At 56.5% G+C, this 26,637-nt stretch overlaps 1 protein-coding gene across 13 annotated transcripts in view; it reads left to right on the top strand.

Moving 5' to 3' along the window:
• EMID1 (EMI domain containing 1) overlaps nucleotides 1-26,637 on the top strand; it is a 102,426-nt gene that overhangs the window by 27,309 nt on the left and 48,480 nt on the right. For all 13 annotated transcript variants that reach the window (XM_054006230.1, XM_054006231.1, XM_054006229.1 and 10 more), the window contains exons 3-5: nucleotides 5,866-5,979; nucleotides 6,594-6,697; nucleotides 24,822-24,908. In XM_054006230.1, coding sequence (XP_053862205.1) covers nucleotides 5,866-5,979; nucleotides 6,594-6,697; nucleotides 24,822-24,908 — 305 coding nt within the window. The remainder of the gene's footprint in view (nucleotides 1-5,865; nucleotides 5,980-6,593; nucleotides 6,698-24,821; nucleotides 24,909-26,637) is intronic.

Raw genomic sequence — 26,637 nt, 5'->3', positions numbered from 1 at the left:
TTCCTTCCAGGGAGCTCACAATGCAATTAGGCGGCTTCAGTATTTTGGATCCCAATCAAAGATTTATGACTAGAATTGCTCTGATAACTGCTGAGCTGGGTGTGTGCAGGCGGGTTCATTAACATCTGGAGCGGAGATCCCCCAGCATGCAGTGCATCCCTGCTTCTCTGGTCTGGGAGTTCAGTGCGGTTCTTGCCTTGGAATCTCTGCTCTCCATTCTGTGTGCTAATGGAGATGCCTCCCTGTCCCATCTTCATAAGAACATAAGAATGGCCCTACTGGATCAGACCAAGGGTCCATCTAGCCCAGTGTCCTGTCTTCCGACAGTGGCCAATGCCAGGGGCTTCAGAGAAAATAAACAGAACAGGTAATCATCAAGTGATCCAGCCCCTGTCGCTCATTCCCAGCTTCTGGCAAACAGAGGCTAGGGACACCATCCCCACCCAGCCTGGCTAATAGCCATTGATGGACCTATCCTCCAGGAACTTATCTAGTTCTTTTTTTAACCCTGTTGTGGTCTTGGCCTTCACAACATCTTCTGGCAAGGAGTTCCACAGGTTGATGCATTCGATGCAAATGAAGCTGGGGGAGTTACCTTCATCCTTGTCCAGAGAGGTTTAGGTGTGTCTCACACTGCCTTTTCATTGCTTTTCCAAATCTTCCTTCTGATCGGTTTTGGTTCAAGTGGGGGGTGGGGTTTTCTTCGTGAGTCAGACAGCCTGGATACTGCACCCTGGTTCCCCAAGAACACAGAGCTGACAGGTAACACCATCTAGAGGGTCATCGTGCTGCTCTAGGAATCTGCATGCCTGAGAAGAGCAGTGGTCCATCTAATCCAGTGATCATTGTCAGGTGCTTTAAAAAAGGCCTGATCCCAATCAGCACTCAGGGGCAAAAGGTCTCAGAACCAGTTCCCAAGCGCCTGAGCCTCCCAGTCTGCCTAGTATCCCTTAGCTGTGTCTTTGCAAACATGTAAATGTCTTGCTCACCCCGTTTTTCCTGCCAGAGAATGGCCGCTTAACCAGGTGATGGTCCCTTTGATTATTCTGCCACTTGGCAGAGGTGCTGGCTAGCCTTTTGTCTCTGGGGAACTGGTTTGTGTCTTGTCACAGGGGCTCTGCACATGCATTAAGGGGAGGGGTGTCCCCTCTTGCCCAGTGCAGGGTTGATACACCCTGTCACACAGTTGTGACTCTCAGCTGGGCCAGACTGGGGCAAATGAACAGGCTGTAGTCCCTTGGCCTCTTGGCTGGGGCACACACTAGCAACCAGCAGATTCAGTCCCCTGCTCGGGGGGAACAAACAAACAGTCTATAGCCCCTGAGCCTCCTGGCTGGGGCAACCAATCACAGATAGGGCTCTGGCCCCCTGGGTGGGACAGAACAAACGAACAGTGGCCAGGGTCTCCGGCATTACTGGGATGGAGGGTGGGAGAACCTGGGCCCACCCTACTCTACCAGATTCCGACCCAGGGCCCTGTGAAGCTGGTAACCCCCCAGTTCAGGATTCAAGTATCGACATCCAGTACATTCCCTGGGTTACTGCCTACCCGTAAGTCCAATGCACGCCTTTCTTCCACTAGCAGCAGTTTGGTGTCCCTGTCAGTTTGGTGTCAGTCTCTACTGCCGGTGTGCTCTCCACAGCGTAGTCCAGGATACCTCAGCTGTCTGGGGGGTTGACTGATCTTTGGTAGGAGCCAGCAGCACATGTCCATCCTCCCCCTCAGCCAGCCCCTTTTATCTGCTCTCTCCACCTGGAGCATAGGTGAGAGGGAGTGGCCTCTTGTGCCCAAAGTGACTGGTTAACCCCCATGTGGTTGCCCTTCACATGCCTGCTTTTCTAAACTTGGAGCATGTCTCAGTAAAGTCATACAGTAGAATCTTATAACTTTACATACAATGTTGTCACACATATTTTACCAGGACAATAATGTTCAACAGATTATGAGTTTTCAAGTGATACCTCACAAAGCATATGTGATAAATGACAGGCGGGATAGCTCTCTTTTGTGGACACCCAACAATCTAGTTGGCTATGGAATCCCTCTTGGTGGTTGTTCTCTACTTATTTTACCTGTAAAGGGTTAACAAGCCCACAGGTAAAAGGAAAGGAGTGGGCACCTGACCAAAAGAGCCAATGGGAAGGCTAGAACTTTTTAAAACTGGGAAAAAAAACTTTCTGTCTGTTGTTGTTTTCCAGAGAGGGGATACACAGAGCAGCAATGCTGTAAGCAGCTTTAAAACCAGGTATGAAAAAGCATCAATTCATACCTCAAACCTACTTATCTGAAACCCCAGATGTGTAAGTAGATGAGGAATGTCTAGAAAGATGTAATTAGGTTTATTTCTTTTATTTTGTAAGGCTTGTGGACTTCTCTGTGCTAACCCCAGATACTTTTGTTTTGCTTGTAACCTTTAAGCTGAACCTCAAGAGATCTATCTTGATGCTTAATTTTTGTAATTGTTTCTTTTAAGATCTAGCAAAAAGCCTAAGTTCCAGATGTATTTTCTTTCTTTTTGGGTTTAATAAAATTTACCTTTTTTAAGAACAGGATTGGGTTTTTGTGTCCCTAAGAGGTTTGTGCACATGTTGGTTAATTAGCTGGTGGCAACAGCTGATTTACTTTGTTTTTTTCTCAGCTCTTCCCCAGGGGGGTGGTGAAAGGGCTTGAGGGTACCCCACAGGAAGGAATTCCCAAGTGCTCCTTCCTGGGTTCTCAAAAAGGGTGGGGGGGGGGGGGTTACACTTCGGTGGTGGGAGCATCTACTCATCCAAGGTCAGAGAGAAGCTGTGACCTTGGGAGTTTAATATCAGCCTGGAGTGGCCAGTATTAATTTTTAAAATCCTTGCGGGCCCCCACTTTCTGCACTCGAAGCGCCAGAGTGGGGAATCAGCCTTGACAGCATACTTTGTACCAAATTTATCATAGTCCTGTAGAAAGGGAGAACCTAGGGATACAGACTGTCCAAGGCCGGCTCCAGGGTTTTGGCCGCCCCAAGCAGCCAAAACCAAAAAAAAAAAAAAAAAAAAAACCCGCGATCGCGATCTGCAGCGGCAATTCGGCGGAAGGTCCTTCACTCCCAGGCGGAGTGACGGACTCTCCGCCGAATTGCCACCGAATACCTGGAACTGCCGCCCCTGTCCGGAACGGCCACCCCAAGCACCTGCTTGAGAAGCTGGTGCCTGGAGCCGGCCCTGAGACTGTCACACCATGTGCCGTCCAGCGACTCACAGCTGTGCTGTGCGGTTTTCTCTCTCCCAGGGGGTGGATTGTGAGTGCAGAGCCATGCCCTGTTTTGGCAGAGCTGGATTTTGGGTTCAAATACCCACCCAGCTTGGTGTGTTTCTTAAAGGAGTCCAATGAGATACTGGCACTAGGCACTTGGAGCAGGAGGCAGGGAGGTCTAGGATGGGCCTTAGCTCCTGCGGAGGTTTGTTCCACAGTCTGGGACTGTTTGCAACGAGGCCAAGAACTGAGCATGCCTCAGAACCTGAACTGCCGTGTCCCAGGTTCATGCATATTGCAGTGTCAGTGCAGGGGAAGGGGGCAGGAGGGGGCTAGCCATGCTTTCTTACCAATTTAGACTGCAAGCTCTTTGGGACAGGGACAGTCTCTGGCCTGGCCTATATTTAAAATATAGGTTGACACAGCTATGGCTGAGTGCCCGCCACCCCACGTGCCCTAGCATTGCTGCCCTAAGGCCCAGCATAGACGCAGCTAGATTGATGGAAGAATGCTTCCATTGACCTCATGGCTGTCACTCAGGGAGGTGGTGTTCCTGCACCCCGTCTGTCGCTATAGAATCATAGAATATCAGGGTTGGAAGGGACCTCAGGAGGTATCTAGTCCAACCCCCTGCTCAAAGCAGGACCAACCCCAACTAAATCATCCCAGCCAGGGCTTTCTCAAGCCAGGCCTTAAAAACCTCTAAGGAAGGAGATTCCACCAACTCCCTAGGTAACCCATTCCAGTGCTTCACCACCCTCCTAGTGAAATAGTGTTTCCTAATATCCAACGTAGACCTCCCCCACTGCAACTTGAGACCATTGCTCCTTGTTCCTGTCATCTGCCACCACTGAGAACAGTCTAGATCCATCCTCTTTGGAACCCCCCTTCAGGTAGTTGAAAGCAGCTATCAAATCCCCCCTCATTCTTCTCTTCTGCAGACTAAACAATCCCAGTTCCCTCAGCCTCTCCTCATAACTCATTTGCTCCAGCCCCCTAATCCTTTTCCTTGCCCTCCACTGGACTCTCTCCAATTTGTTCACATCCTTTCTGTAGTGGGGGGCCCAAAACTGGACAAAATACTCCAGATGTGTCCTGACCAGTGCCGAATAGAGGGGAATAATCACTTCCCTCGATCTGCTGGCAATGCTCCTACTAATACAGCCCAATATGCTGTTGGCCTTCTTGGCAACAAGGGCACACTGCTGACTCATATCCAGCTTCTCGTCCACTGTAATCCCCAGGTCCTTTTCTGCAGAACTGCTGCTTAGCCAGTCGGTCCCCAGCCTGTAGCGGTGCATGGGATTCTTTCTTCCTAAGTGCAGGACTCTGCACTTGTCCTTGTTGAACTGCATCAGATTTCTTTTGGCCCAATCCTCCAATTTGTCTAAGTCACTCTGGACTTTATCCCTACTCTCCAGTGTATCTACCTCTCCCCACAGCTTAGTGTCATCTGCGAACTTGCTGAGGGTGCAATCCATCCCATCAACCAGATCATTTATGAAGATATTGAACAAAACCAGCCCCAGGACCAACCCTTGGGGCATTCCGCTTGATACCAGCTGCCAACTAGACATGGAGCCATTGATCACTACCCATTGAGTTGACAATCTAGCCAGCTTTCTATCCACCTTATAGTCCATTCATCCAGCCCATACTTCTTTAACTTGCTGGCAAGAATACTGTGGGAGACCGTATCAAAAGCTTTGCTAAAATCAAGATATATCATGTCCACTGCTTTCCCCATATCCCCAGAGCCAGTTATCTCATCATAGAAGACAATCAGGTTGGTCAGGCATGACTTGCCCTTGGTGAATCCATGTTGACTATTCATGATCACCTTCCTCTCCTCCAAGTGCTTGAAAAAGGATTCCTTGAGGACCTGCTCCATGATTTTTCCAGGGACTGAGGTGAGGCTGACTGGTCTGTAGTTCCCTGGATTCTCCTTCTTCCCTTTTTTAAAGATGGGCACTACATTAGCCTTTTTCCAATCGTCTGGGACCTCCCCCGATTGCCTGTAGGATGTGTCTGCACTATGGAGTTGTGCTGGCATAGGTACGGCCCTGGAGCTCCGCTGCTCTAGTCCCTGTACTGGAGGCCTGGCTTTTCACCACGTCTCCGATCTTGGTTGGAGCCTTGAACTGGTGAAGGGGCCAATAGTGGAAAAAGACCCAGTGCTTTCTGCTGCTGTGTGAAACACTCCCAAGGTGCCAGCATTTAACTGGGACTACCGGCCAGAGGAAACTTGCATGGTTAGTAGTGGGAGCATTTTCACGCTCGAGGTGGGGAGTGGGGAAGCCTGGACCTGATTCAGAGGCAGGGCAGCTCCTTGGAGGGGAGACACTGGCACGACAGTCCGAATGGGGAGCCCTGGAGAACCAGCCAAGTTCTTGGGGGATGTAGCATTTGCTCCGAGACGACAGGGCTGGTGCATCCAAAGGGGAGCTGGTTTAAGCAGCTGGGCCCAGCCTGGGATCTCTGTGACTGGCTGGGCCCTGCGGGGGTCTCAGTGACCACTGGACACCAATAGATTTTGGCCCAGCAGCCAGTGCTGCTAGGGCTAGTGAAGGGCATCTGCCCCCTGAGCGGGAGCAGGGGCAGGAGCAGGGTGTGATGCAGCCTATGTTGGTCTCTTTCAGGAACTGGTGCTCGTACATGGTCACAAGGACAGTTTCCTGCCATGTCCAGAATGGCACCTTCCTGCAGAGGGTGTTCCAAGGCTGCCGCTGGCCTGGGGGCTGCAACGGAGGCAGGTGAGAGAGACGCTGCTGCATCTTTAAACTTCCCCTTCCACCACCCCCACTCCCTGCCACATGCTGCTTGTCTGCTGTGCCGCACGTGGGCAGAGCTGGGCATGGGAGGCACACATCCAGAGTTCATGCTGCAGGGTGGGAGGTTTTGCTTCCTCGTAGGGCCCCTCACGCTCGAACTGCTCCGGCCCTGTAGCAGCACAGGGGCTGCTCCTCCTCCTCGCACCGCAGAGACCCACTCAGTCTGCACTGGCGGGGTAGCCACACGCTTCCCCCACCTGGAACGGCCTCATCGGGTGAGGGTAGGGTGGCTTCCCCACTCATTCCTGCCCCATGTTGCTCCTACACCCTGGGAGACTCCGGCCCATTAGCTGATCCCAGCAGGGGCCAGGCAGGAATCCACTCCCTTCCCATGCAATGCTGAAAGGGGGACAGCAAGGAGCCAACTTCCACCCCGGGAAGCATCAGGCCTGGTGCCTGCGGAGCTGGAGATGGGATACCCACCTGGGCTGATCTGTAGCCTGCCTGGTGGTGACAAATGTTAGGGATGCTGGTGCTGAGCCTGGCCCCTGAGAACAGACCCAGCTCCTGACGCCGGGGCCCTTTCCGTTTCGCAGCTACAGAGCCATCGTGAGACCAGCGTACAAGGTGGCCTACAAGACAGTCACGGCTCTGGAGTGGAGGTGCTGCCCAGGCCACTCAGGGGTCAACTGTGAAGAAGGTAGGAAAAGCCGGATGAACAGGGCTCCTGGGGGATGTTTTGAGCTGTGTGAGCCACAGGGCAGCTGCTGGGAGCACTGGGGCACTGCAGCCCCGAAGAGCTGGCCTGGAGCAGAACAGTCCCCTTCTAGCACAGGATTGAAGGGGCCTGGATTCAGATCCCTTCCACTGTGGGGCAGAGAGGGCTCTGGGGCTCAACTCCCTCTCCGTGTGGGGCAGAGGGGACTCTGGGGCTCAACTCCCTCTCCGTGTGGGGCAGAGGGGGCTCTGGGGAGCAGCTCCCTCTCCGTGTGGGGCAGAGGGGGCTCTGGGGAGCAGCTCCCTCTCCGTGTGGGGCAGAGGGGGCTCTGGGGAGCAGCTCCCTCTCCGTGTGGGGCAGAGGGGGCTCTGGGGGGCAGCTCCCTCTCCGTGTGGGGCAGAGGGGGCTCTGGAGGGCAGCTTGCTCTCCGTGTGGGGCAGAGGGGACTCTGGGGGGCAGCTCCCTCTCCGTGTGGGGCAGAGGAGGCTCTGGGGGGCAGCTCCCTCTCTGTGTGGGGCAGAGGGGACTCTGGGAGGCAGCTCGCTCTCCATGTGGGGCAGAGGGGGCTCTGGGGGGCAGCTCGCTCTCTGTGTGGGGCAGAGGGGGCTCTGGAGGGCAGCTCCCTCTCCATGTGGGGCAGAGGGGACTCTGGGGGGCAGCTCCCTCTCCGTGTGGGGCAGAGGGGACTCTGGGAGGCAGCTCGCTCTCCGTGTGGGGCAGAGGGGGCTCTGGGAGGCAGCTCGCTCTCTGTGTGGGGCAGAGGGGGCTCTGGGGGGCAGCTCCCTCTCCGTGTGGGGCAGAGGAGGCTCTGGGGGGCAGCTCCCTCTCCGTGTGGGGCAGAGGGGACTCTGGGAGGCAGCTCACTCTCCGTGTGGGGCAGAGGGGGCTCTGGGGGGCAGCTCGCTCTCTGTGTGGGGCAGAGGGGGCTCTGGGCCAGATAGTTAGCATAGAGGGACAGCCATCTCATGTCAGGACAGAGGGAGCTCAGGACACCAGCTGCCCTAGCATTGTCTTTGGTTGTCAGCAATCCCGCATTGGCTGGATCACTGTTGCTGGCATAGACGGGACCCAATCATTGGGCACTGTGTCACCAAGGGTGTGATGAGCCCCATCTCCACTAGCAGCTAAGCCACTGTCCGCACCAGCTGATGGGGGAGTGGCTGCTAACTACTGCCATGGGGAAGTGCTATGGAGACAGAGCTTCAATCTGGGTGTTCATTGTCATGAGGGGTGGAGGGGGTGTGAGTAGTTGGAGGCGGTACAATGTGAAAGTTGCTGACATCAGCATCAATCAGACGCTGGATGGCAGAGATCAGTCGCTGGGCATCCTCTAGACTGCCCCCGGCACCTTATGCTGCCAACCTAGAGGTCAAGCGATCCAGGGCACCTCCCAGGGAATCTGAGGGGACAGGTTCGGAATCAGACAGTGTGGGGCAGAGGGATCTCTAGGGCTAGATGTATGGGGCAGCCCCCCTCAGAGTGGGGCAGGTATGGGGGGTTCTCATCATTGGTCATCCCCGAGATGATACTGGGGTGACTGGGGAGCCGGGCTGGGGGCAGATTCTTCCCCTGATGTCAGCGATTTCAGTTTGCTGGTTTGTTGTAGCTCATTAGCCCTGCGCTGCCTCTTCTAATTCGTTACTGTAGGGCTGCTTGTAAACAGTGGTGCGGTGGAGCGGGGGTGTTGTTATGATATGGCCACGCATGGCTGCACGGCGTATCTCATTCCTCCTGGATTGCTCATCCATGAAAGCCGCATGAACTGGTGCCTGTCACTAGAGCCCTGCACGGATACACAAATGTGTATCCGCATCCGATCCACGATCCGCAAAAGTGATCTGTGGGTATCCACAGATATCCTCGGATTTGCAGGGCTCTACATTGGGGGCTGGGCTGAGGCTCCAAAGCATCCCCCCGCTGGAGCCAATCGGGGAAAGCCACGGACAGCTGTGGGGAGCCCGCGTGGAGTCACGGACCCTCCACCTGCCCTCGGCTGCCGGGGGCTGCTCTCAGGCCCCCTCCCCCATACCATGGGCAGGTGGAGTGTCTGCCACTGCTCCCCACAGCTCCCTGGCTGGCCTGGCTGGAGGGAGGGAGGACACCTGTGGAATTGCCCGGGGGCTGCTCGGGCCCCCCCCAGAGCAGGTGGAAGGTCCGCCGTGGCTCCCTGGAGCAGCCTGCCCGGCTCTCACCGTGGCTGGACTGCAGCTCCGACCTGCCCCCCTGGCTGAGGCCGGGTCGGGGAGAGGAACCCAGCAGCCCCCCGCCCAGTGTCCCTGCCCCCCAGGCCTCCCGCCCAGGACAGGTGGAGGATTGGTGAGAGGTTTCTCACAGCTGCCCGCCGGCTCTTACCGTCGCAGCCCTACGCAGATACAAAATTTGTATCCACATCCACGCTGCTATCCACAGAAATGGTCCACAGATACCCGCGGATTTGCAGGGTTCTACCCGTCGCAGCGTCGCTGGGCACTGCCAAGCCCTGCCAGCCGGGGAGCTGTTAGTTACTCCCATACCAGCATCTCCCGGCAGGGCCGGCTCCAGGCACCAGCATTCCAAGCAGGTGCTTGGGGCAGCAATCTGCAAGGGGCGGCAGTCCGTGTGTTTTTGCCGCCCCAAGCAGTGCGCCGAATTGCCGCTGCGGACGGCGGGGGCAGTCCATGTTAGGGTGGTATGCGCGTTTCCGCGGTGGCGGTAATTTGGCGGCAGCTTCTATGTTCAGCTGCCCGTGGTGGCAATTTGGCGGCTTCTGTCTTCCAGCTGAAGACAGAAGCTTCCGCCGCCGCGGAAACACGCGTACTGTCCTACGGCACACGGACTGCCCTCGCCGTCCGGGGCGGCAATTCGGCGCGCTGCTTGGGGCGTCAAAAACAGAGCCGGGCCTGTCTCCCAGCAGGAGGTGCTACAGGGGATGGCCCAGAAGCTCTGGCCTCTGCTAGTCGTATAGATGGAAGAGGGTGTTTGAATGTTCGCTGTGAACGCAGTTTCCAGCAGGGCGCGGGCAGGGCGAGTCTGAGTTTACAATACAAGCACAGCAGCCCACCAGGCTGCCCTGGCCAAAGGTAGCACCACTAGCCAGTGCCATTTCCCCAGGGATCAGCCTGGCAGGTACAACCCGCGCCTGGAGAGCCCAGCCTGGGCCCCAGATCGCTTGGTGTGCTGTAGCCACAGCAGCCAGGGCAGGAATGGATCCCTGTGATTGCCTAGCCTGACCTCCCGTCTACCAGGCCAGAGGCCTTCCCTGAACGAATTCCTGGTTGAACTAGAGCAGAGCTCAGAAAACCAGCTCGTCTGGATTTAAAACTGGCCTGCGAGAGGGAATTCACCCCTGCCCTTGGGAACTGTTCCAAGGATTAATTGCCCTCATTGTAAAAAAGGGGCATTTTATTTCCCATCTGAATTTGCTTAGCGTCAGCTTCCAGCCCATGGGCGTGTGAGACCTTTGTCTGCTAGAGCGAAGGTCAATGTTTTGCTCCCCAGCTAGGTACTTATCGGCTGTCCTCAAGTCACCCCTTAGCCTCTTTGTTAACCCAAATCGACTGAGCTCCGAGTCTCTCACTGGAAGGCAAGTTTCTAATCCTTTATTCATTCTTGTGGCTCTTCTCCAGTTTCTCCCCACGCCTCGTTAACTAGGGCCACCAGCACTGGACAGTGTTCCAGCCGTGGTGGCACCAGTGCCAAACACCGAAGGAAAGTCACCTCCCTGCTCCTACCCGAGATCCCTGGGCATCAGGGAGCTCGTGTGGGTCTCAGCCCCAGCTGAGGCTCAGGGGGAAGGAGGTTGACTAAGAGGCTGTCAGCTTGGTGGGGGCCTCCTGGATCACCCCAGAACCAGCTTGGGGGAGAGCAGGGCTGTCAGGCTCTCCTGAAAGGGGGGGCTCATTTCTGGTGCAGATGGCGCAGGGCGATTTGAAGGAATTGCTCCCCCTTGTGCCAAGAAAGGACAGACAAACTTAACCGTGACCCCAGGATGCTGAGGCAGGCGGGACTCACAACCACTGTGGAGGGGCCAGAGCAGGGGGCAGGTGAGCCGATCTCCCCCATCCGCAGGACAGGGGCAGGAGGAGGGGGAGAGGGGAGGCTGAAGGGCTGCTGCAGTGATTTTTTCCCAGCTGCAGTTGAGGAAGGCCCAGGCCTGGCTGCCCGCCAGCTCCTCTCCACTCTGCCAAGCTATCGGCCTTGGGGTGTCTCCACACATCCTGCTGTTGAACCGGCGGGGGGAGCATGACGACACCTGTGGATGGAAGAGGCAGGCTCAATGTCCTGGAGGTGCTCTAACTGGGGGACCCCCCCCATAATACACACAGCTCCCCTCAGCCCCCACCCCCCAGTTAGCTCCCATCCAGCCCCCCATTTCCCCATCCAGCCCCTTCAGGAGCCCCCAGTCCCCATCCGGCCCCCCTTTGGGCACCCCCCATCCAATCCACCTCACATTCTCTCGCTCGCATCTCCTGGAGCCGCTCTCAGGTTTCGGTGCAAGCTGAGCCAGCCCTGGGCCCCTCGTCTCTGGGGACCAGCAGGCCGCTTTGGAACGTGCTCCAGAGGGAGAGATGCGAGGCGGTGGCTGGATGAAGGGGGGTGGAGGGGCAGCGATATGGGGAGCAGAGGGGCTGGGCGGGCGACCTGAGTGGGGCCAGGCCAGGGAGGGGCCATAGGGCTCCCGGGAGACGGCATTCTTGCTGTCCAGGCAGGGGATCCGGGCACCCAGCCGTGGGGTTGGGTCAGGTGATTCTCCCTGTGTGTGCCCTTCCCCTGACCCCGCACACAGCCCCAGCTGGGCCTGCACCCCCAGGCCTGCTCGCTCCCCACTGACCGCAGCAATGCTGACTCGGGGGCTGAGGTTAGGAAGTGCAGAGGAAGCGGAGCCCTGCTTGTTTTGCTGCGGCTGGGAATTGGGAGCCTGCGAGAGCTCTGCTCATCCCTCTGCCCCCAGCCTTGGCAGGCGGCTGCCGCGAGGTAGAGCTGGAGCTGGTGGGGCCTGCTCCATCGGAGCTATTCCGAGGCTGCTCAGCGGCGGCCCACTAGGGTTGCCAATTTTGGTTGGACATTTCCTGGAGGTTTCATCACATGACATCATCTATAATTAAAGATTCATCTTTAATTCCTGGAGACTCCAGGCCAATCCTGGAGGTTGGCAACCCCACTGTCCACTGGGCCTGCCACTAACTCACCCCCTCCGCTTCTCCCCTGATGTCTTGGTGCTTAGGACGTGGGATCTCAGCAGAAAAGCTGAGTGATTGAAACTCCCGTCTCCCCAGCGCTGCTGAGAAGGGCATGCTCCATCTGTCTGGCAATCTACTGAGCTGTCTGTCAGAGGGAGTGAGCAGTGGCCTTGCCACACCAGAACAGTTCTCGCTGCCTGACAGCAAGACACAGCCACCTAGTAACCTCTGCGAGCCAGGGACCCCTTTGCGAGTAGCCAGTCCCCCACGCCATTGGTGTGCTAGCCCGCGGCGCCCCAGGAGGGACAGTTCACACCGCTGGAATCCTGTCAGTGCTGCCTGGGGAATGCAGCGCTCCTGAGGCTCTGGGTCACGGCACTGTCTCTGGGGTGCCTCCTTCAGAGCTGTGGGTCTGGAGCTGGGCCGGGCTCCATCTTCCTAGTGCCTTCAATCCCCTTTCTTCATGGCGCCTGCTGATGGCAGCTACAGTCTTCTCAATGGCACCAGTGGAAACCTGTCACACGCGAGTCCCAGCGGCAGGTTCTTGCTCTGACTCTTCCCAGCAGTCGGGCCGTGCCCAGCTCCGGGCGGTGTCAGTGCTGCTCGTCCTCCCCTGGCCGGAACACCTCGGGCAGTGCTGGTAAAGATACCCAGCTCCTAGCTCAGGGGACTGGCTATAGAGCAGGGGTGGGCAAACTATGGCCCACGGGCTGGAAGCGGCCGGCACCATGTCCCTGTGGCCCCTGGGAGAGATGGGGACAGAGGGCTCCATGCGCTGCCCTCGACAGCAGGCACCTGCCCCCCGCAGCTCCCATTGGCCAGGAATGGGGAACCACGGCCAATGGGAGCTTCGGGGGTGGTACCCACAGGCGAGGGCAGCACACAGATCCCTTCCCTTTCCTCCCCTCCCCCAGGGGCCACAGAGACGGCCACTTCCGGGAGCAGCACAGGGCCACTACCACCCCGGAGCCGCTCCAGGTAAGCAGCGCCAGGCCGGAGCCCACACCCCGAACCCCTCCTGTGTCCCCCGCAGTCCAACCCCCCTGCCCTGAACCCCCTCGTACACACCACCCCTCCTCCACCCCAACCCTTTGCCCTGAGGCCCTTCCTGTACACCACACCCCCTCCCACACCCCGCACTCCCTCCCGCACCCCATCCCCCTACCCCAGCCCTACATTCATAGCCCTGCATGCAATTTCCCCACCCAGATGTGGCCCTCAGGCCAAAAAGTTTGCCCACCCCTGCTATAGAGGTTAAGGCCAGACTGGACCAGCTAGTATGACATCCTGCATATCACAGACCATTAAACCTCACCCACACCAAGCCCAACAACCAGAATTAGATCTAAGTATCACAGCCCTCAGAAGATTAAGCTGTGATGTGCCCCAGGCAGAGAACAGGAGGGACCAAGGTGCACCAGTGCCCAAGGCCACTGCAGTGGCAGGGAAAGGATTAAGTGAGATACACCCAGATGATCCTGACAAGTGACCAGTAACCACATGCTGTAGAAGAAGGTGAAAACCGCCCAAGGTCTCTGCCAATCTGAGCTGGGGAAAATTCCTTCCCGACCCCAAACCCGGCCATTAGTGTGACACCAGCCAAGCACCTGAGAAAGCAAATTCTCTGCTTCACATCAGAGCACTGGCCCACCTGTCCAGTGTCCCATCTCCTTCCATGGCTATCTCTGATGCTTCAGAGGAAGGAGAGAAGAAAACCTTTGGAATACACTGGGAGGGGAAATGTTCCCTTCCTGACCCCTGCAGGTGACCAGAAAAAGGTCTGAAGCATGAGGGTTTAGGGACATAAGACATGAACCGGATGGGACCCTGCAGCACTTCAGCCCCAGGTCTGAGCAACATCAGCCTCCAGATCCAGCCCACAGAGAAACTCACAACGAAGCAGGTTCTCTGGACACAAGGGGCTGGATGTTGGGGTGAGCTCGGCACGGCAAGTGCTGCGTTCTGCTGGAAACTCGGCCCCACTTCTGGGTGTTGAGCACTTGAAAATGTGGCTCTTGGGTCTTCTGAAAACTCTTTATTGCTTGTTTGCAGGAGCACCTAGGAGCGCTGGTCATAGTCCAGGCCCCCAGTGTGCTAGGCGCTGTGCAAACAGATGGGCCTGGCTCCCAAAAGCTTGCAGACCAAACTCTGAAAGGACACCCACTCCTGGCTGAGCAAAGCAAATAAATGAGTACAAGCGAGCTGGCGAGCGGTCCCTTCTTAGAACCAGCTCCCTAGCTGACAGCTCACTGCAGTGCCATGCTCCAAGGGCAAGTGGCTGCTTGCCAAATCTCAAATCAGCAATCCCAGACTGGAAGTAGGAGTCAGAAGGTCCAGTGGAAACCTAAGGAGGACTGGCTGGGTAATGAATAGAGTTGGTTAGAAAATGGGGAGTAGGGAGGGGTACAGCAGACATTTTCCAACCATTTTTTCCCCCATTGGAACATATTTTGGTTGAAAAATGGCAGATCAACTCCGGTGATCAACAGATACAATATAACTGACATGCTTTGTACAGCATTGTGCACCATACAAAGAAGCAAGGGGGCAGTACCCTCCGGGGTCATCCCCTCATGCTTCGTCCACAAGCCTCAGCCAAAGGCTACACAGCAAAGACGCAAACTGTGCACAACTCTGTGAGGAAGGAAAGAGATGGCCTCATAATCCATGGCAGCCTGCCAGTGAGTCAGAAACGAACTGCAATAAAAAACGGGACACCTGGTATGAAGTCCCATTACTGTGAAACTCTATCCTGCATGCAGATATTTGATGTATTGAGCTTGGCAACACTCAGATGACTTGACATGGCAATAGCTGTTGGGATTCGAGGGGGGAAAGAAAGAAAGAAAGAAAGAAAGAAAGAAATGGAAAATGATTGGAAAAAACGAAGAGAGCGATGGAGAAAAGAAAGGGAAGCAATGCTCGAGTGCTAGGGAGATTTGGAGAGGAGGGTTGGGCCCAGTCCCCCTCTATCTCTGCAGCAGGCCGTCTGTCCCCTCCTGGCCTGCCTTGGAACTAGTCCTGAGGGTGGGATTCCCCCTCCCCTCCCCTCCCAGCGACCTGTGAAGGCGTTGACAAAGGGAAGTGATCAATTCTTCCTGTTTGTTGAATCCTTCCTCCCTGGGTCAGCGCATTGCCTCCCCAGCTGCTTTCAAAGGCAGTGGGAAGGGCTGTCCCGCCAGGGGTCTGCCATTCACTCGCCAGCCTCAGCCCATTAGCAGCCAAACAGGTGCCAAAATGTGACATGGGCCTGCGGCAGTCTGGGAAGGGAGTGACCCCTGTCCTCAGGCTCTAGCTAGAGGCTTGGGAGGGACTAGTCGGGGCAGGATTTATTTATTCAGCTGGTCTTAATTTGTGGGGGAGAGAGGGAGCAGGAGGGAGCCTCCTTCCTCGCTCCCTCCTCCCAAGGTAGGAGACATGAGCTCCCCCCACCCCCTGCACATCTCTGACAGGCCCCAGCTTGTGTTCGCAGGCCAGAGCCCCTGCTGTGCAGTACACGGTGGGAGCCTAACCATGGATTTCAGGAGGGGCAGGCCTGGCTCCAAAGAGGCATGCGCAGCCTGCGGCTTGGGCAGCCAAAGGGGCATGCTCAGAGTGCTCAGACTCCCAGCTTGTCAAATCCCGGCCTGCCAACGAGGGCTGGAGCCGCTCTGGAGCCCCAGCCGGGAGCCAAAGGACACCGAGGCCCAGCCACGGTTGTGCAGGGTCAGAGTGGCAGTGGGAGCGTGTTTGGGAGGGGTCTGGGCAATGACCAGTCGAAGCACAGGTTTGGTCTGTCCAGTGACCAATAGCAGCAAAGGTGGAATCTGTACAATGACCAATGAGAGGGGAGGTGTGGTCTGTGCAGTGACCAATGGGAGAGGAGATGGGGGTCTGTGCAGTGGGGTCAGTGCAGTGTAGGGGCGCTGGAATGGGGGGGGGGGGCAGGGCCCTCCCACTTTTTACCAGCCGTAACAGCAAGTGCCGGGGGGAGGGGGGACGGAGAGGAGTAAGCGGATCGGGGTCGTGGGGGGAAGAGGCAGTGCGGAAGGAGGGCCTTGGGGGAATGGGTGGTGCGAGGGGCTTGGGGAGAAGGGGCAGGGCCTGAGGAGCATCACGGGGGGATGGGGCCATGGTTCAGGCACCTGTGGGCCTCTCCCCCCTGCTGTTGGTGCAGTGTCCAGTGGGAGGGGAGGTGTTCAGAGAGGATCTCTCTATTAAGAGGTAGCCCAGGCTGTGGAAAAAAATAATGAAAACAGGCCATTTGGGACAAATGGGGGACTGTATCTCAGGAACCCTGTCACCCAAGGACCTCAGATTTGCACTGCAAACTCCACCCTGGCCAATTTTCAAGCTGAGTTGGTGATGCGTATGGATTTTAGAGAGGATAAAAATTCAGCTGTAAAGGGAAACCACGTTGCCAATGTAGCTGTGGCAGGCCGTAGCGCTAGCTCAGACCCCCTCCACCCTGCGGAGTCGTGCAAAGGGCCTGGCAGCTGGGACCCCCTAGGGCCAGGGCTCAGGAAACACCTTGGCTCTGCTCCTCTATTGTCTTTTTCCAGCACTGGCTCTGAACAAATCAGCCCCACCCAGCGCTGCCCCTTCCCTTCACTGTCTGCAAATATTTACACTTGGCTTGTAAACTGCTTCTTGGGGGCTGGGGGTGGATCACCCTGGGGGGCAGCGCAGCTGCACGTATGTCCAGCCCTGGGAACCTGGGGGAGGAGAGGAGATGCCCTGATGTGAGGACCCCAGAGCAGGGGGAGGGGAAAGGTGGTGTCAGCGCCTCCTTCCAGCTCCCTGCTCACCCCCTCCCTAGCCAGGTGGCTAGTGGTGAACAGGAAGGTGAGTCCTGGGCACCACCCAACTCTGCCTGCTCCTGGCTACAGGAGCTGGGGGGACTTTTAACCCCTTGGATGCTGGAATTCAGAGCTGTTGTGCATGTAGAGCAGTTGGGAGGGAGGGGAGTCTGGAGGCAGCAGGCATTTGGGGAGGGGAGCAGGGCACCTCTTAGGGCTCAGAGCCCTCTGTCCCAGCCCCAGTGACCTTTCAGAGGAGCGGGCCGGTGCCCAGGGCTCAGCAGGGGACACAAGCCGCACAGCTGGGGGGACAGCAGGCCAGGGCCAGTGTGCTAGTGAGGGATGCAGGGCCTTGCTGAGAACCTCACCAGCGCCTTCGACAGGCAGCCTGGGACCCAGCGGCGGAAGGGGGCGGTTAGAACCTAATTGGCTCAGCCTGCAGCTTCCCTTCCTGCCCAGGCCCCAACCCTCCCCTCCATGGGCCAGGGACGGGGGTGAGGGACAAACATACTGGCTGCGACCCAGCTCTGGCCTCAATTCCCCAGCCAAGGCTGTTGCCACATCAGTGCAGGGCGAAGGGGGAGTGAGATGTAGGGACGGGTTCCCAGGGGTCCGGTTTTTGACCTGAATGCCCAGTCGAAAACGCCCATTAAAAGTCCGGTTGGCAGCGCAGCGGGGCTGGCAGGCTCCCAGGAAGTGGCCAGAATGTCCCTCCAGTGTAGGGGTGGCCCAGAGTGCTGGCTCCATACTCCCATTGTCCTGGAACCACAGCCAATGGGAGCTGCGAGGGTAGCGCACAAAGCCCCCTGCCCCTCTGCCTAGGAGTCGGACATGCCGGCCGCTTCAGTGAGCCGCCTGAGGTAAGCACCACCTGGCCGGAGCCCGCACCCCAACTCCCTGCCCCAGTCTAGTGAAAATGAGAGAGTGAGAGTGGTGGAGAGCGAGCCTCGGAGGGAGGGGGGATGGAGTGAGTGGGGGCGGTGCCTCAGAGAAGGGGCGGTGCAGGGGTGTGGCCTCAGGGCGGGGGCAGGGCAAGGGTGTTTGGTTTTCTGCAGTTATAAAGTTGGCAACCCTAGGAGGCCTGGACACCCCCCCCCCCATCCTTGGGGCAGACAGGAGCTAGGAGCACTGCCATTAGCTCCAGGAGGGGATTCACCTCCCTCTTTCCTGCTTGGGACTCCAGGGACAGACAGATAGACAGAAAGAAGGAGCCTCAGCAGAGTATCATCTTTCTTCCCTCTCACTCTCCCGCCCCATCAGTTTCCATCTCTCCCACTCTCCCCACCTCTCTCTCCCCCATGATCCTGCAGTTCTGGGAAGCCTGACACTGCTGTACAATCAGAGCCCCTCCCCCCTCTAGGGCACTCGTACCAGGGCCCGTGCCAGCTTTCCTAAGTGGTGTGCCTCTGCCCCTGCCTCGGGAGGAGGGACGGGCAAGTGGCCCTGGAATGGGGCATGCAGCTTGGGGGCCAGGCTGGGGGCTGCAGGAAGCTGGCATTCCTTGGTTTGAAAGGAGAGTGTGTGGGTCAGTTTCTACAGATGGGAGGAAGGTGGGGTAGGGGTCCCTGGGAACGACCAGCCTCTCCTGTACAGCACTTTGCAGCCTTGTCCGGATGCAAGAATGCCCCTTCCCCCGCTTGGAAATAGCTCCCTGGAGAGCAGAGCTGGCTTTGATCCCCCCCACTGCTGCAGGATCTGAACCCAGAGCCAGTCTCAGTGAAGCAACAGCTTCCACAGGGTGTGGAACAGGGGCGTGAGTTCTCTGCATGGCCTCTGGTAGCCCCACAGTGAGACGGCTGCTGCGGCAGTCCCTGGGACACCAGGGCTCAGGGCAGGCAAAGCGAGATTGCAGAGTAGCTTTCAGCCTGAAACCTCCCGTCATTTTGCTGCAGGATTATTATTTTTTTAGGGGTGCAGCAGCTGCTGACATCTGGGGGACTGGGTCCCCACAATGGTACTGGTTAATATTAACCCTTTAGGTAAGGCAGGGATCTGTGGGGGAGGGGTTAGAGATGGGGGCATGGAGCCAGGACTCCTGCGTTCTAGGCCAGCTCTGCCACTGAATTGATGTGCCACTTAATAGGCAGCAGGCTTAAAACAAACAAAAGGAAGTATTTTTTCTCACAACGCACAATCAACCTGTGGAACTCCTTTCCAGAGGATGTTGTGAAGGCCAAGACTATATAACAGGGTTCAAAAAAGAACTAGATAAGTTCCTGGGGGCTAGGTCCATCAATGGCTATTAGCCAGGATGGGCAGGGATGGTGTCTGGGTCCAACTCCCAAAATTGTGAGAGTGGGTTAAAAATCATGAGACTTTAGGTCTGGGTTCTGCATAGGTGTCTTCTGGTTTGTGAGACTTTAGGGATCATGTTTTCTGCATAACCAGCAGGCTAGAATGTTCCCTTTATTTCAGAAAATGAAAGCTGGGATTCTCCCCATGCCCGGAGTCCGGGAGCTGGGGCTTGAAGACATACACCAATATCACAAGCCTTGCACCACAACCCAAAATACCAGTGCGTCTGGGAACTCACCCCCTTGTTGACAAGGAGAGAAGCCAAGGGCTGATAGGGACATGGAGACTCAGCCATACAGGGGGTGCTATCAGGGCGGGGGGCAAGGCGTGTGGGGAGCTTGCTCAGTTGCTGCCCATGCTCTACCCACTCGGGGGTTATACAGAGGTTTTCAGTCTCTAGGCTGTGAAGCTGGTGCCTTTTGCATGGGCACTGCAATTGCTTTTTAAAAACTGGTGAGTAGTTTTTATTTTTGTTTATGTTATTGCAGTGTGGGAAGTTGGGAGGTTTAATGGCCAGAGCAAGGCTCTGGGAACCAGGACTCCTGGGTTCTCCTCCTGACTCTGGGTGGGAAATGTGGTCTACTAGCAAGAACAGGGGATGGAGAGTCAGGGCTCCTGGGTTCTGTCTCTGGCTCTGTGAGGGTCGTGTTGTCTGGCGGTTAGAAGAGGGAGACAGGCCTCTTGGCTTCTGTTCCCAGCACTGCTGTTGACTCGCTGTGTCACCTGGGGCATGTCAGAGACAATGCCTCGGTTTCCCCATCTCTGCATCGTGGGGGCATTGTCTCTGTCTTGCAGGGACACTGGGAAGTTAAACTCACTGGTGTGGGTGAAGCACCTTGGGAGGGAAGGAGCTGGAGAAGAACAAAGCCTGGTTAGCCAGTGGGGCCTGTCCATCGCATTCACTATGGAGCTCAGAGCTAAAGGGGAGGCAGGAGCCCTCTTGCCTGGGGGCCGTTTCTCACAGGGGACTGAGTCCCCAGACCCAGGAAGACCCTCTGCCTAGTGGGGACCTGGCCTGCAAGCTCTGCTGGGTGACACCTGGGAGCTGGGATGCATGGGGTGCAGGAAGGGGTGGGACCCTTTCACTGAGGGTCCAACCTGAGCCCCTCCCCCCGAGTGCTCACAGAGGATGTGGGTGGCTCAGGAAATCCGTTGTGTCTCTGTGTGTGTCTCAGTTGGGGTCACTTCCTCCAGCTGGTCCCAGATGGAGCCTGGCTCCGGGATGTGAGCTCAGCTCTGATCTCCGGGAGGGGGAATTCAGCTTTGTTTTTCTCAAGTAACTATACCCGTCTCGTTGCCTGAGCTACCCTCGCTCCTCCACTGCCCCCTGCCCAGAGCCAAACTGGGCCAGAGCCCATTTGCAGTGACACCAGGGGAAATCTGCAGTGCTCCTCGTGGAGTCAGAGGAGTGATCAGTGGAGTCACTCTGGGTTCACTCCGGGCTAACTGAATGCCAGGGCTGGCCCCTATATTTCTGCCTTAGAAAAAACAAACAAGCTTTATTTAGCCATTTGCCTAGATAATGTCCAAAGCCTTGAGCTCCCTGGTCCTCCCTCTGGAAATGTCACAGTGTCAGCAGAGCTCAAACACAGCTGCCCCTGCTCTGAAAACCTTCACTGGAGTTCACCTTGAATCAGAATTAACGCTGACCAGCTGAGCGCCTGCCAACATGGGGAGCTCTTATTGCAGTCAGTAGAGGGCAGGGCTCGCACACAGCAGCCAGTTCGTTAGGGTACTAGGCTGCAGCAGTGAGTCCCCCAGGTGACTCCCATGCTAACTCACTCTCACGGTCTCCCCAGCAGCGCCAGTGCAGGATCTGGTGACAGCAGGCCCTGATCCCAAAGCAAATCAAACATCCGTGCTCGAAAGGTGTTTGCAAAAGTTTGGCCTCTTTCTGCAAACACAAACTCCCAGCTCCTCCAAATGTGCTAAGGAGAGGCAGGACCAGGACATGTGCCTGAGTGTGGGGCGAACTCAGCTGTGCTCATGTCCCGTGGCTTCAGGACTGATCCCATCCACCTGCCTGCACATACTGCCTGTAGGGCAGCCTCATGCAATGCAATGAGGGACTCTCCAGGCCTTGTCCACTCAGTGACTGCTCACTATGCCTTGCATGTGCTCCCCACCACACCATGCTCCCCCATTCTCCAATGCCACTATACCTTCCCTTCCCCCTGTGCCATCCCCACTGGGTGCTGCACATGTCCTATCCTCCATTCCTGCCAGACTGTAGCCTGCCCCCCCCCAGATGCCCTCCTCATTGTTCCACTGCCAACCCTGATGCCCATGTGTTCCTGCCCTTAGAGATACTCTCTGTCCCCTAATGCCCACACCCACAAGTGTCCACTGCACTGTCCCTTCCCTGATTCCCACCTTGTTGTTTCCCCCTCCACTGCCTGACACCTCCTGTTGCCCGCTGTGCCCTTCTCCAGTGCCAACTGCAGGTGCACAGTCATCTGGGAGCAGATTTAATCTTGGATCTGGGCATGTGTCAGTGTACAGGGGAAACAAGGGCCCTACCGGCAGACCTTCCCCTGCTGGTGCCTGGAGTTGTACTTGGAAGGGGCACTTCCTGGCATTCATCAGACACCCTGAAACATGAGGTTTGATCACCCTCAGCTTGCAGAGCGACCAGAGTTATTACAACAGTCATGTCACTCAGTCCTTTGTCCAATCCAGCAGCTGTTTTTGTCTCAATGGCCTCCTGCCGCAGGGAGTTCCACAGCACCTGGTGCAGAGTAGCACATATGGCACTGAGGTGCAAAGCCGAGGCATGTGCACACTGCAGGGTGCTCATGCACTATTGTTGGGTCAAAGTGAGGCTGTGATGCAAAGAGAGGCGGTGTGACCCAGAGGTGGAATGCATGGAAAGTTGCAGTGTAGTTTGGAGGCGCAGTCCATTCAGAGGTGTAGTGCAGTGCAGAGGTTTGGTGAAGAATTGCAGTGTAGCTTTCAGGTGCAGTGCCTGGACAGGTGCAGTGCAGGGATGCAATGCATGGCTGGGTAGAAAGCAGTGACTAATTGCAGTATAGTACAGAGGTGCAATACATGGAGAGTTGCGGAGTAGGTTGGAGGTGCAGTGCAGCGCACAGGTGTAATGCAGTGCAAAGGTGCAGTGTATGGAGGGGTGGAAAGCAGTGCGGAATTGCAGTGTAGCTCAGAGGGCCATGCACATAGGCTGTCACATAGTCACTGTTTCTGGTGCTAGTTCAGCACTGTTGCTGGCTCTAGCTATTGCACCTCACATCCCCTAGTGTTTGTCTATACCATTGTCCATTTCATTCCAACAGGGATTTTCTAGCTGGGAGCTTGGGCTAAAGTTCAGTGCCGTCCTTCCAAGAAAGGCAGTTCTGGGAATGGGAATGTTTCCTTGGGGCCCCAAGGACATTGACCCGAATGGAGGAATGAAGCAACACTTCTTAGCTCCTCCTCCGCCACTGAGGAAGTCATCTGCTTACCCCAACCCCCTCCATCTCCCTGCTTGGGGAGGGAATGTGCCTGTGACCCAGGTGCCCGAGATGGGGGAGCAGCAGAGAGAGAAGGCCCTGACAATTGTAGTTGGCTCCCATTTTCCAAGTCAAAGGACCCGCGGGTGAGGCCAGCCTGGATGGTCAGTGCCTGATCCTACGCTGAGGTCTGAGTTCAGATGTTGACTTGAGCCTTATCAAGTGGCCATCAGGACAGAGGGGGTTCGTCTGCCCCCTCTCCCCGCTGCGGTTCTCTGGCTGTTCCCAACAGCGAGGGTCCGTCCCACTGGCTGAGCTACTGGGAGCTTGGAATTCTGTCCCCACTGCCCAGGGTGTGTTATCTTTGCTTCCTTCCACACCCCAAAAGGCCTGTGGGTTGAGTTTGGGGCACCCCTCCCTTACAGCCTCAGCCCCGTGGGGGCAGGGACTGGGGAACTGAGCTTAGGGTGACCAGAGGGCAAGTGTGAAAAATCGGGACGGGGGTAGGAGGTAACAGGTGCCTATATGAGACAAAGCCCCAAATATTGGGACTGTCCCTATAAAATCGGGACATCTGGTTGTTGCCGGCACAGGGGCCCGAGGACAGCAACAGTGGGGTTCGTTGCCCGGAGTGCTTCGCGCCAATAAACATACCGGGGTGGAGAAACAATCAAAGTTTATTTGAGATCTCAAAGTGGTGCAAGGAGACAGGCAAGTCTCAAATCAAGCACACCAGCAAAAACAGTTTCTCTCTTCTTTATACATTTTACAACTAAGCCCCCCCTCTCCCCCTCTCTACCACCCCTCCTCTACTCCCCCTCCCCTCCCTACCGAAGGCATGTTTATACATTTAAGCAACTAAGTCATTCTAGGGCTATAAATCTAGCTTGTTAGTAACTTCTCCCTAAACAGTTATTTGGTCCTGTTTACCCTTAGTTTATTACCCCTTCCCCAGCTAGAAACATGCAAACCTCATCATTATTGTTTGGTACCTGGCATGAGCAAGGTCGTAATTGCTAACTAGCTATTTACACATTCCAATTCCTGTCCTTGGTTGTTGAGGTCGATTAGAGTTAAACATGGAAGGACAGAGTTTAAACATGGAAGAACTCTGGCTCAGGCAGGCCTAGTAACCCCAACATGGTCACCCTAACTGAGCCCTGGGCAGGCGGGAACTGTGCTAGAGACAGAGGGGAATGTTAGATTAGGTTGCTTAGTTGCGGGGAGAGATCAAAAGGCACCGGCTTTCCCTCCCCTGTTCCCCCTCCACCCCGATTCACCAGGGTCTCCTTGCCTGGACAGCTGTAAGCAAGGGGCCATACCTGTCTACACACCCCAGCCAGGTGGCTCCTGGACAGACTGGGAGATCTGTGGGGGGAGGGGGAGATGTTAACCCTTTGCACTCCAGTTAGCTCCTTGCAGGGCCTAGGAAGAAGCTTTGTCATCGTCTCAGTGTCCGGCTGGCTCTGGGGGGATTCCTGGGGGGAGCACAGAGAGCTAGCACCTGAACCAGACCTGGCACCTTCGGGGAAGATTGTTTGCCTCGTGTCCAGGCCCAGGCTGGCCCATCCTCCTTTGCTCCCCCAGCCCAGCATCAGGTCTTGCCCTGCCCTGGCTCAGAGATGGGCCTCTGTGCCTGTGGCCCCTTCTGCTTTGTGTGGGGAGAGGGGCCATGCTGCAGGGTGGCTGGGACTCTGCAGTGCCAGGGGGGTCAGGCAGCGCCAGCCTGCAGGGGGCTTGTGGCAAAGCAGACGGCCAGCTCGGGGCTAGCAATTAGTTTTGTGTGCTGGCCTGTGGGAGACCCAGGCTGGGTGGATTCCTGCTCCCCATGCTGGCCCAGGCTTGTAGGGTGTGATCCAGGCCCAGGGAAACAAGGAGTGTCCCTGAGGTGGGCACAGCTCAACATGCTCTCCTCTGCCCCCACTCTCCCACCCCTCCAGCCCTCTGCTCAGTGTCCCTCTGGCTGGTCATCGCACTGCCTGACATCTGCACTGGAGGGGCCCTGCATTCCCATGAATTGGGCTCTACACCCTGGCTTGCAGCTGGGGCCCTCAGTCCTTTGCAGAGCTGCAGTAGACATGGTTGCCCCCGGGTGGGTGTGTCCGATTCTGGGTCTCCACCTGTTTGTCGCCCTCAGTGTTATTGAATGTTACTGACTCTCTCAGGGGCCAGCCCCTGGAAGGGCCTTGTATCCCCTGGGAGCAGCAGGAGAGGAGTGGGAATAAGCATCTGCCCCACTGAGCTCAGCTCCCTTCACGGGGCAATACCAGAGCTGAGAGGTCCAGAGAGCCCCAAGACAGGGACTAGGGGTCAGTTTCCCCTGGACAGTCTCCCTGGGGGTCGGGGGGCAGCCCGGGGGGCAGTATGGAGACCACAGACCCTATGAGCCAGTCCACTGAGTGACTAATGCCATCCGTTTCCTTTGCAGAGACCATCAGCTACATCGCCCCGCAGGAAACCGGACGTCCCAGTGCCCCCCTGCGCAGGTTCCCCCTCCGACCAGCAACTTACTCAGGTGGGTCTGGAGGGAAGGTGTCACCTTTCTTTGGCTGGAGATTGTGCTGCGCTAGAAACCCTGCGTCTCTCCTCCCCTCAAACCCGTACTGCCCTTGCCCCTGCTCTGAGCTATCTCAGGGGCAGGGAGGGGGCAGAGAAAGTGGCAGTGGGAAAAGAGAATGATAGACAGGGAGAGAGGGAGAGAATGAGGGAAGCCAGGCACTAGCAGGGCTGAATTAACACAGGGGCTTTAGGGGCTGCAGTCCAGGGCCCCGGGCTAAGGGGGGGGCTTCGGCACAAAAGAGCTTAGGCAGGCTGCCTGAATGCCGTGGTCCCACACCGCTCCCGGAATCGGATGGCTGCTGGCATGTCTCTGCAGCCCCGGGAGGGGTAGAGGTGGCTCCGCGCACTGCCCCTGCCCCCAGCACTGTCCCTGCAGCTCCCATTGGCTGGGAACTGCCCAATGGGAGCTGCGGGGGCGGTGTTTGCAGGCACAGGCAGCGCACGGAGACACGCTGTCCCCCTTCCCCCAGTGGTGCACAGAGACGTGCCAGCAGCCGGCCGCTTCCGGGAGCGGCATGGGACCACGGCATGCAGGCAGCCTGCTTAAGCCTTGCTGCACCGCTGGCTGGGAGCCACCTGTGGTAAGTGCCTCCCGGACGAAACCTGAACCCCCTCCTGCACCCCAACCCCCTGCTCCAGGTCAGAATTCCCTCCTGCACCAAACTCCCTCCCAGAGCCCGCACCCCTCACCCTCTCCTGCACCCCAACACTCTGTCCCAGCCTTGAGCCCCCTCCTACACACAAACTCCCTCCCAGAAAGAAACTAATATAACAGCTGTTCTAAGTAGGCTATTTTGAATTAACTTAACTATATTCTACGTTTTAACACGGAAATGTAACCACAGAATGGCTTTATGTTAATTAAAAGGCAAGTTATTATTAATGATCTGGATGATGGGATTAATTACACCCTCAGCAAATTCGCAGATGACACTAAGCTGGGGGGAGAGGTCAATACACTGGAGAGTAGGGATAGAGTCCAGAGTGACCTAGCCAAATTGGAGGATTGGGCCAAAAGAAATCTGATGAGGTTCAACTAATAGAAGTTACTAGATCACAGGCCCTGGTCATCTTGGGGGGACTTCAATCACCCCAATATCTGCTGGGAGAGCAATACAGCAGTGCACAGACAATCCAGGAAGTTTTTGGAAAGTGTAGGGGAAAATTTCCTGTGCAAGTGTTGGAGGAACCAACTGGGGCAGAGCTCTTCTTGACCTGCTACTCACAAACAGGGAAGAATTAGTAGGGGAAGCAAAAGTGGATGGGAATCTGGGAGGCAGTGACCATGAGATGGTCTAGTTCAGGATCCTGACACAAGGAAGAAAGGAGAGCAGCAGAATATGGACCCTGGACTTCAGAAAAGCAGACTTTGACTCCCTCAGAGAACTGATGGGTAGGATCCCCTGGGAAAATAACATGAGGGGGAAAGGAGTCCAAGAGAGCTGGCTGTATTTTAAAGAATCCTTATTGAGGTTGCAGGAACAAACCATCCCGATGTGTAGAAAGAACAGTAAATATGGCAGGTGACCAGCTTGGCTTAACAGTGAAATCCTTGCTGATCTTAAACGCAAAAAAGAAGCTTACAGGAAGTGGAAGAGTGGACAGATGACCAGGGAGGAGTATAAAAATATTGCTCAGGCATGCAGGAGTGAAATCAGGAAGGCCAAATCACCCTGGGAGTTGCA

Source organism: Malaclemys terrapin, chromosome 16 (assembly GCF_027887155.1).
Source record: "Malaclemys terrapin pileata isolate rMalTer1 chromosome 16, rMalTer1.hap1, whole genome shotgun sequence".
Taxonomy (NCBI): Eukaryota; Metazoa; Chordata; order Testudines; family Emydidae; genus Malaclemys; species Malaclemys terrapin.
This window is presented reverse-complemented; position numbering and strand designations above follow the sequence as displayed.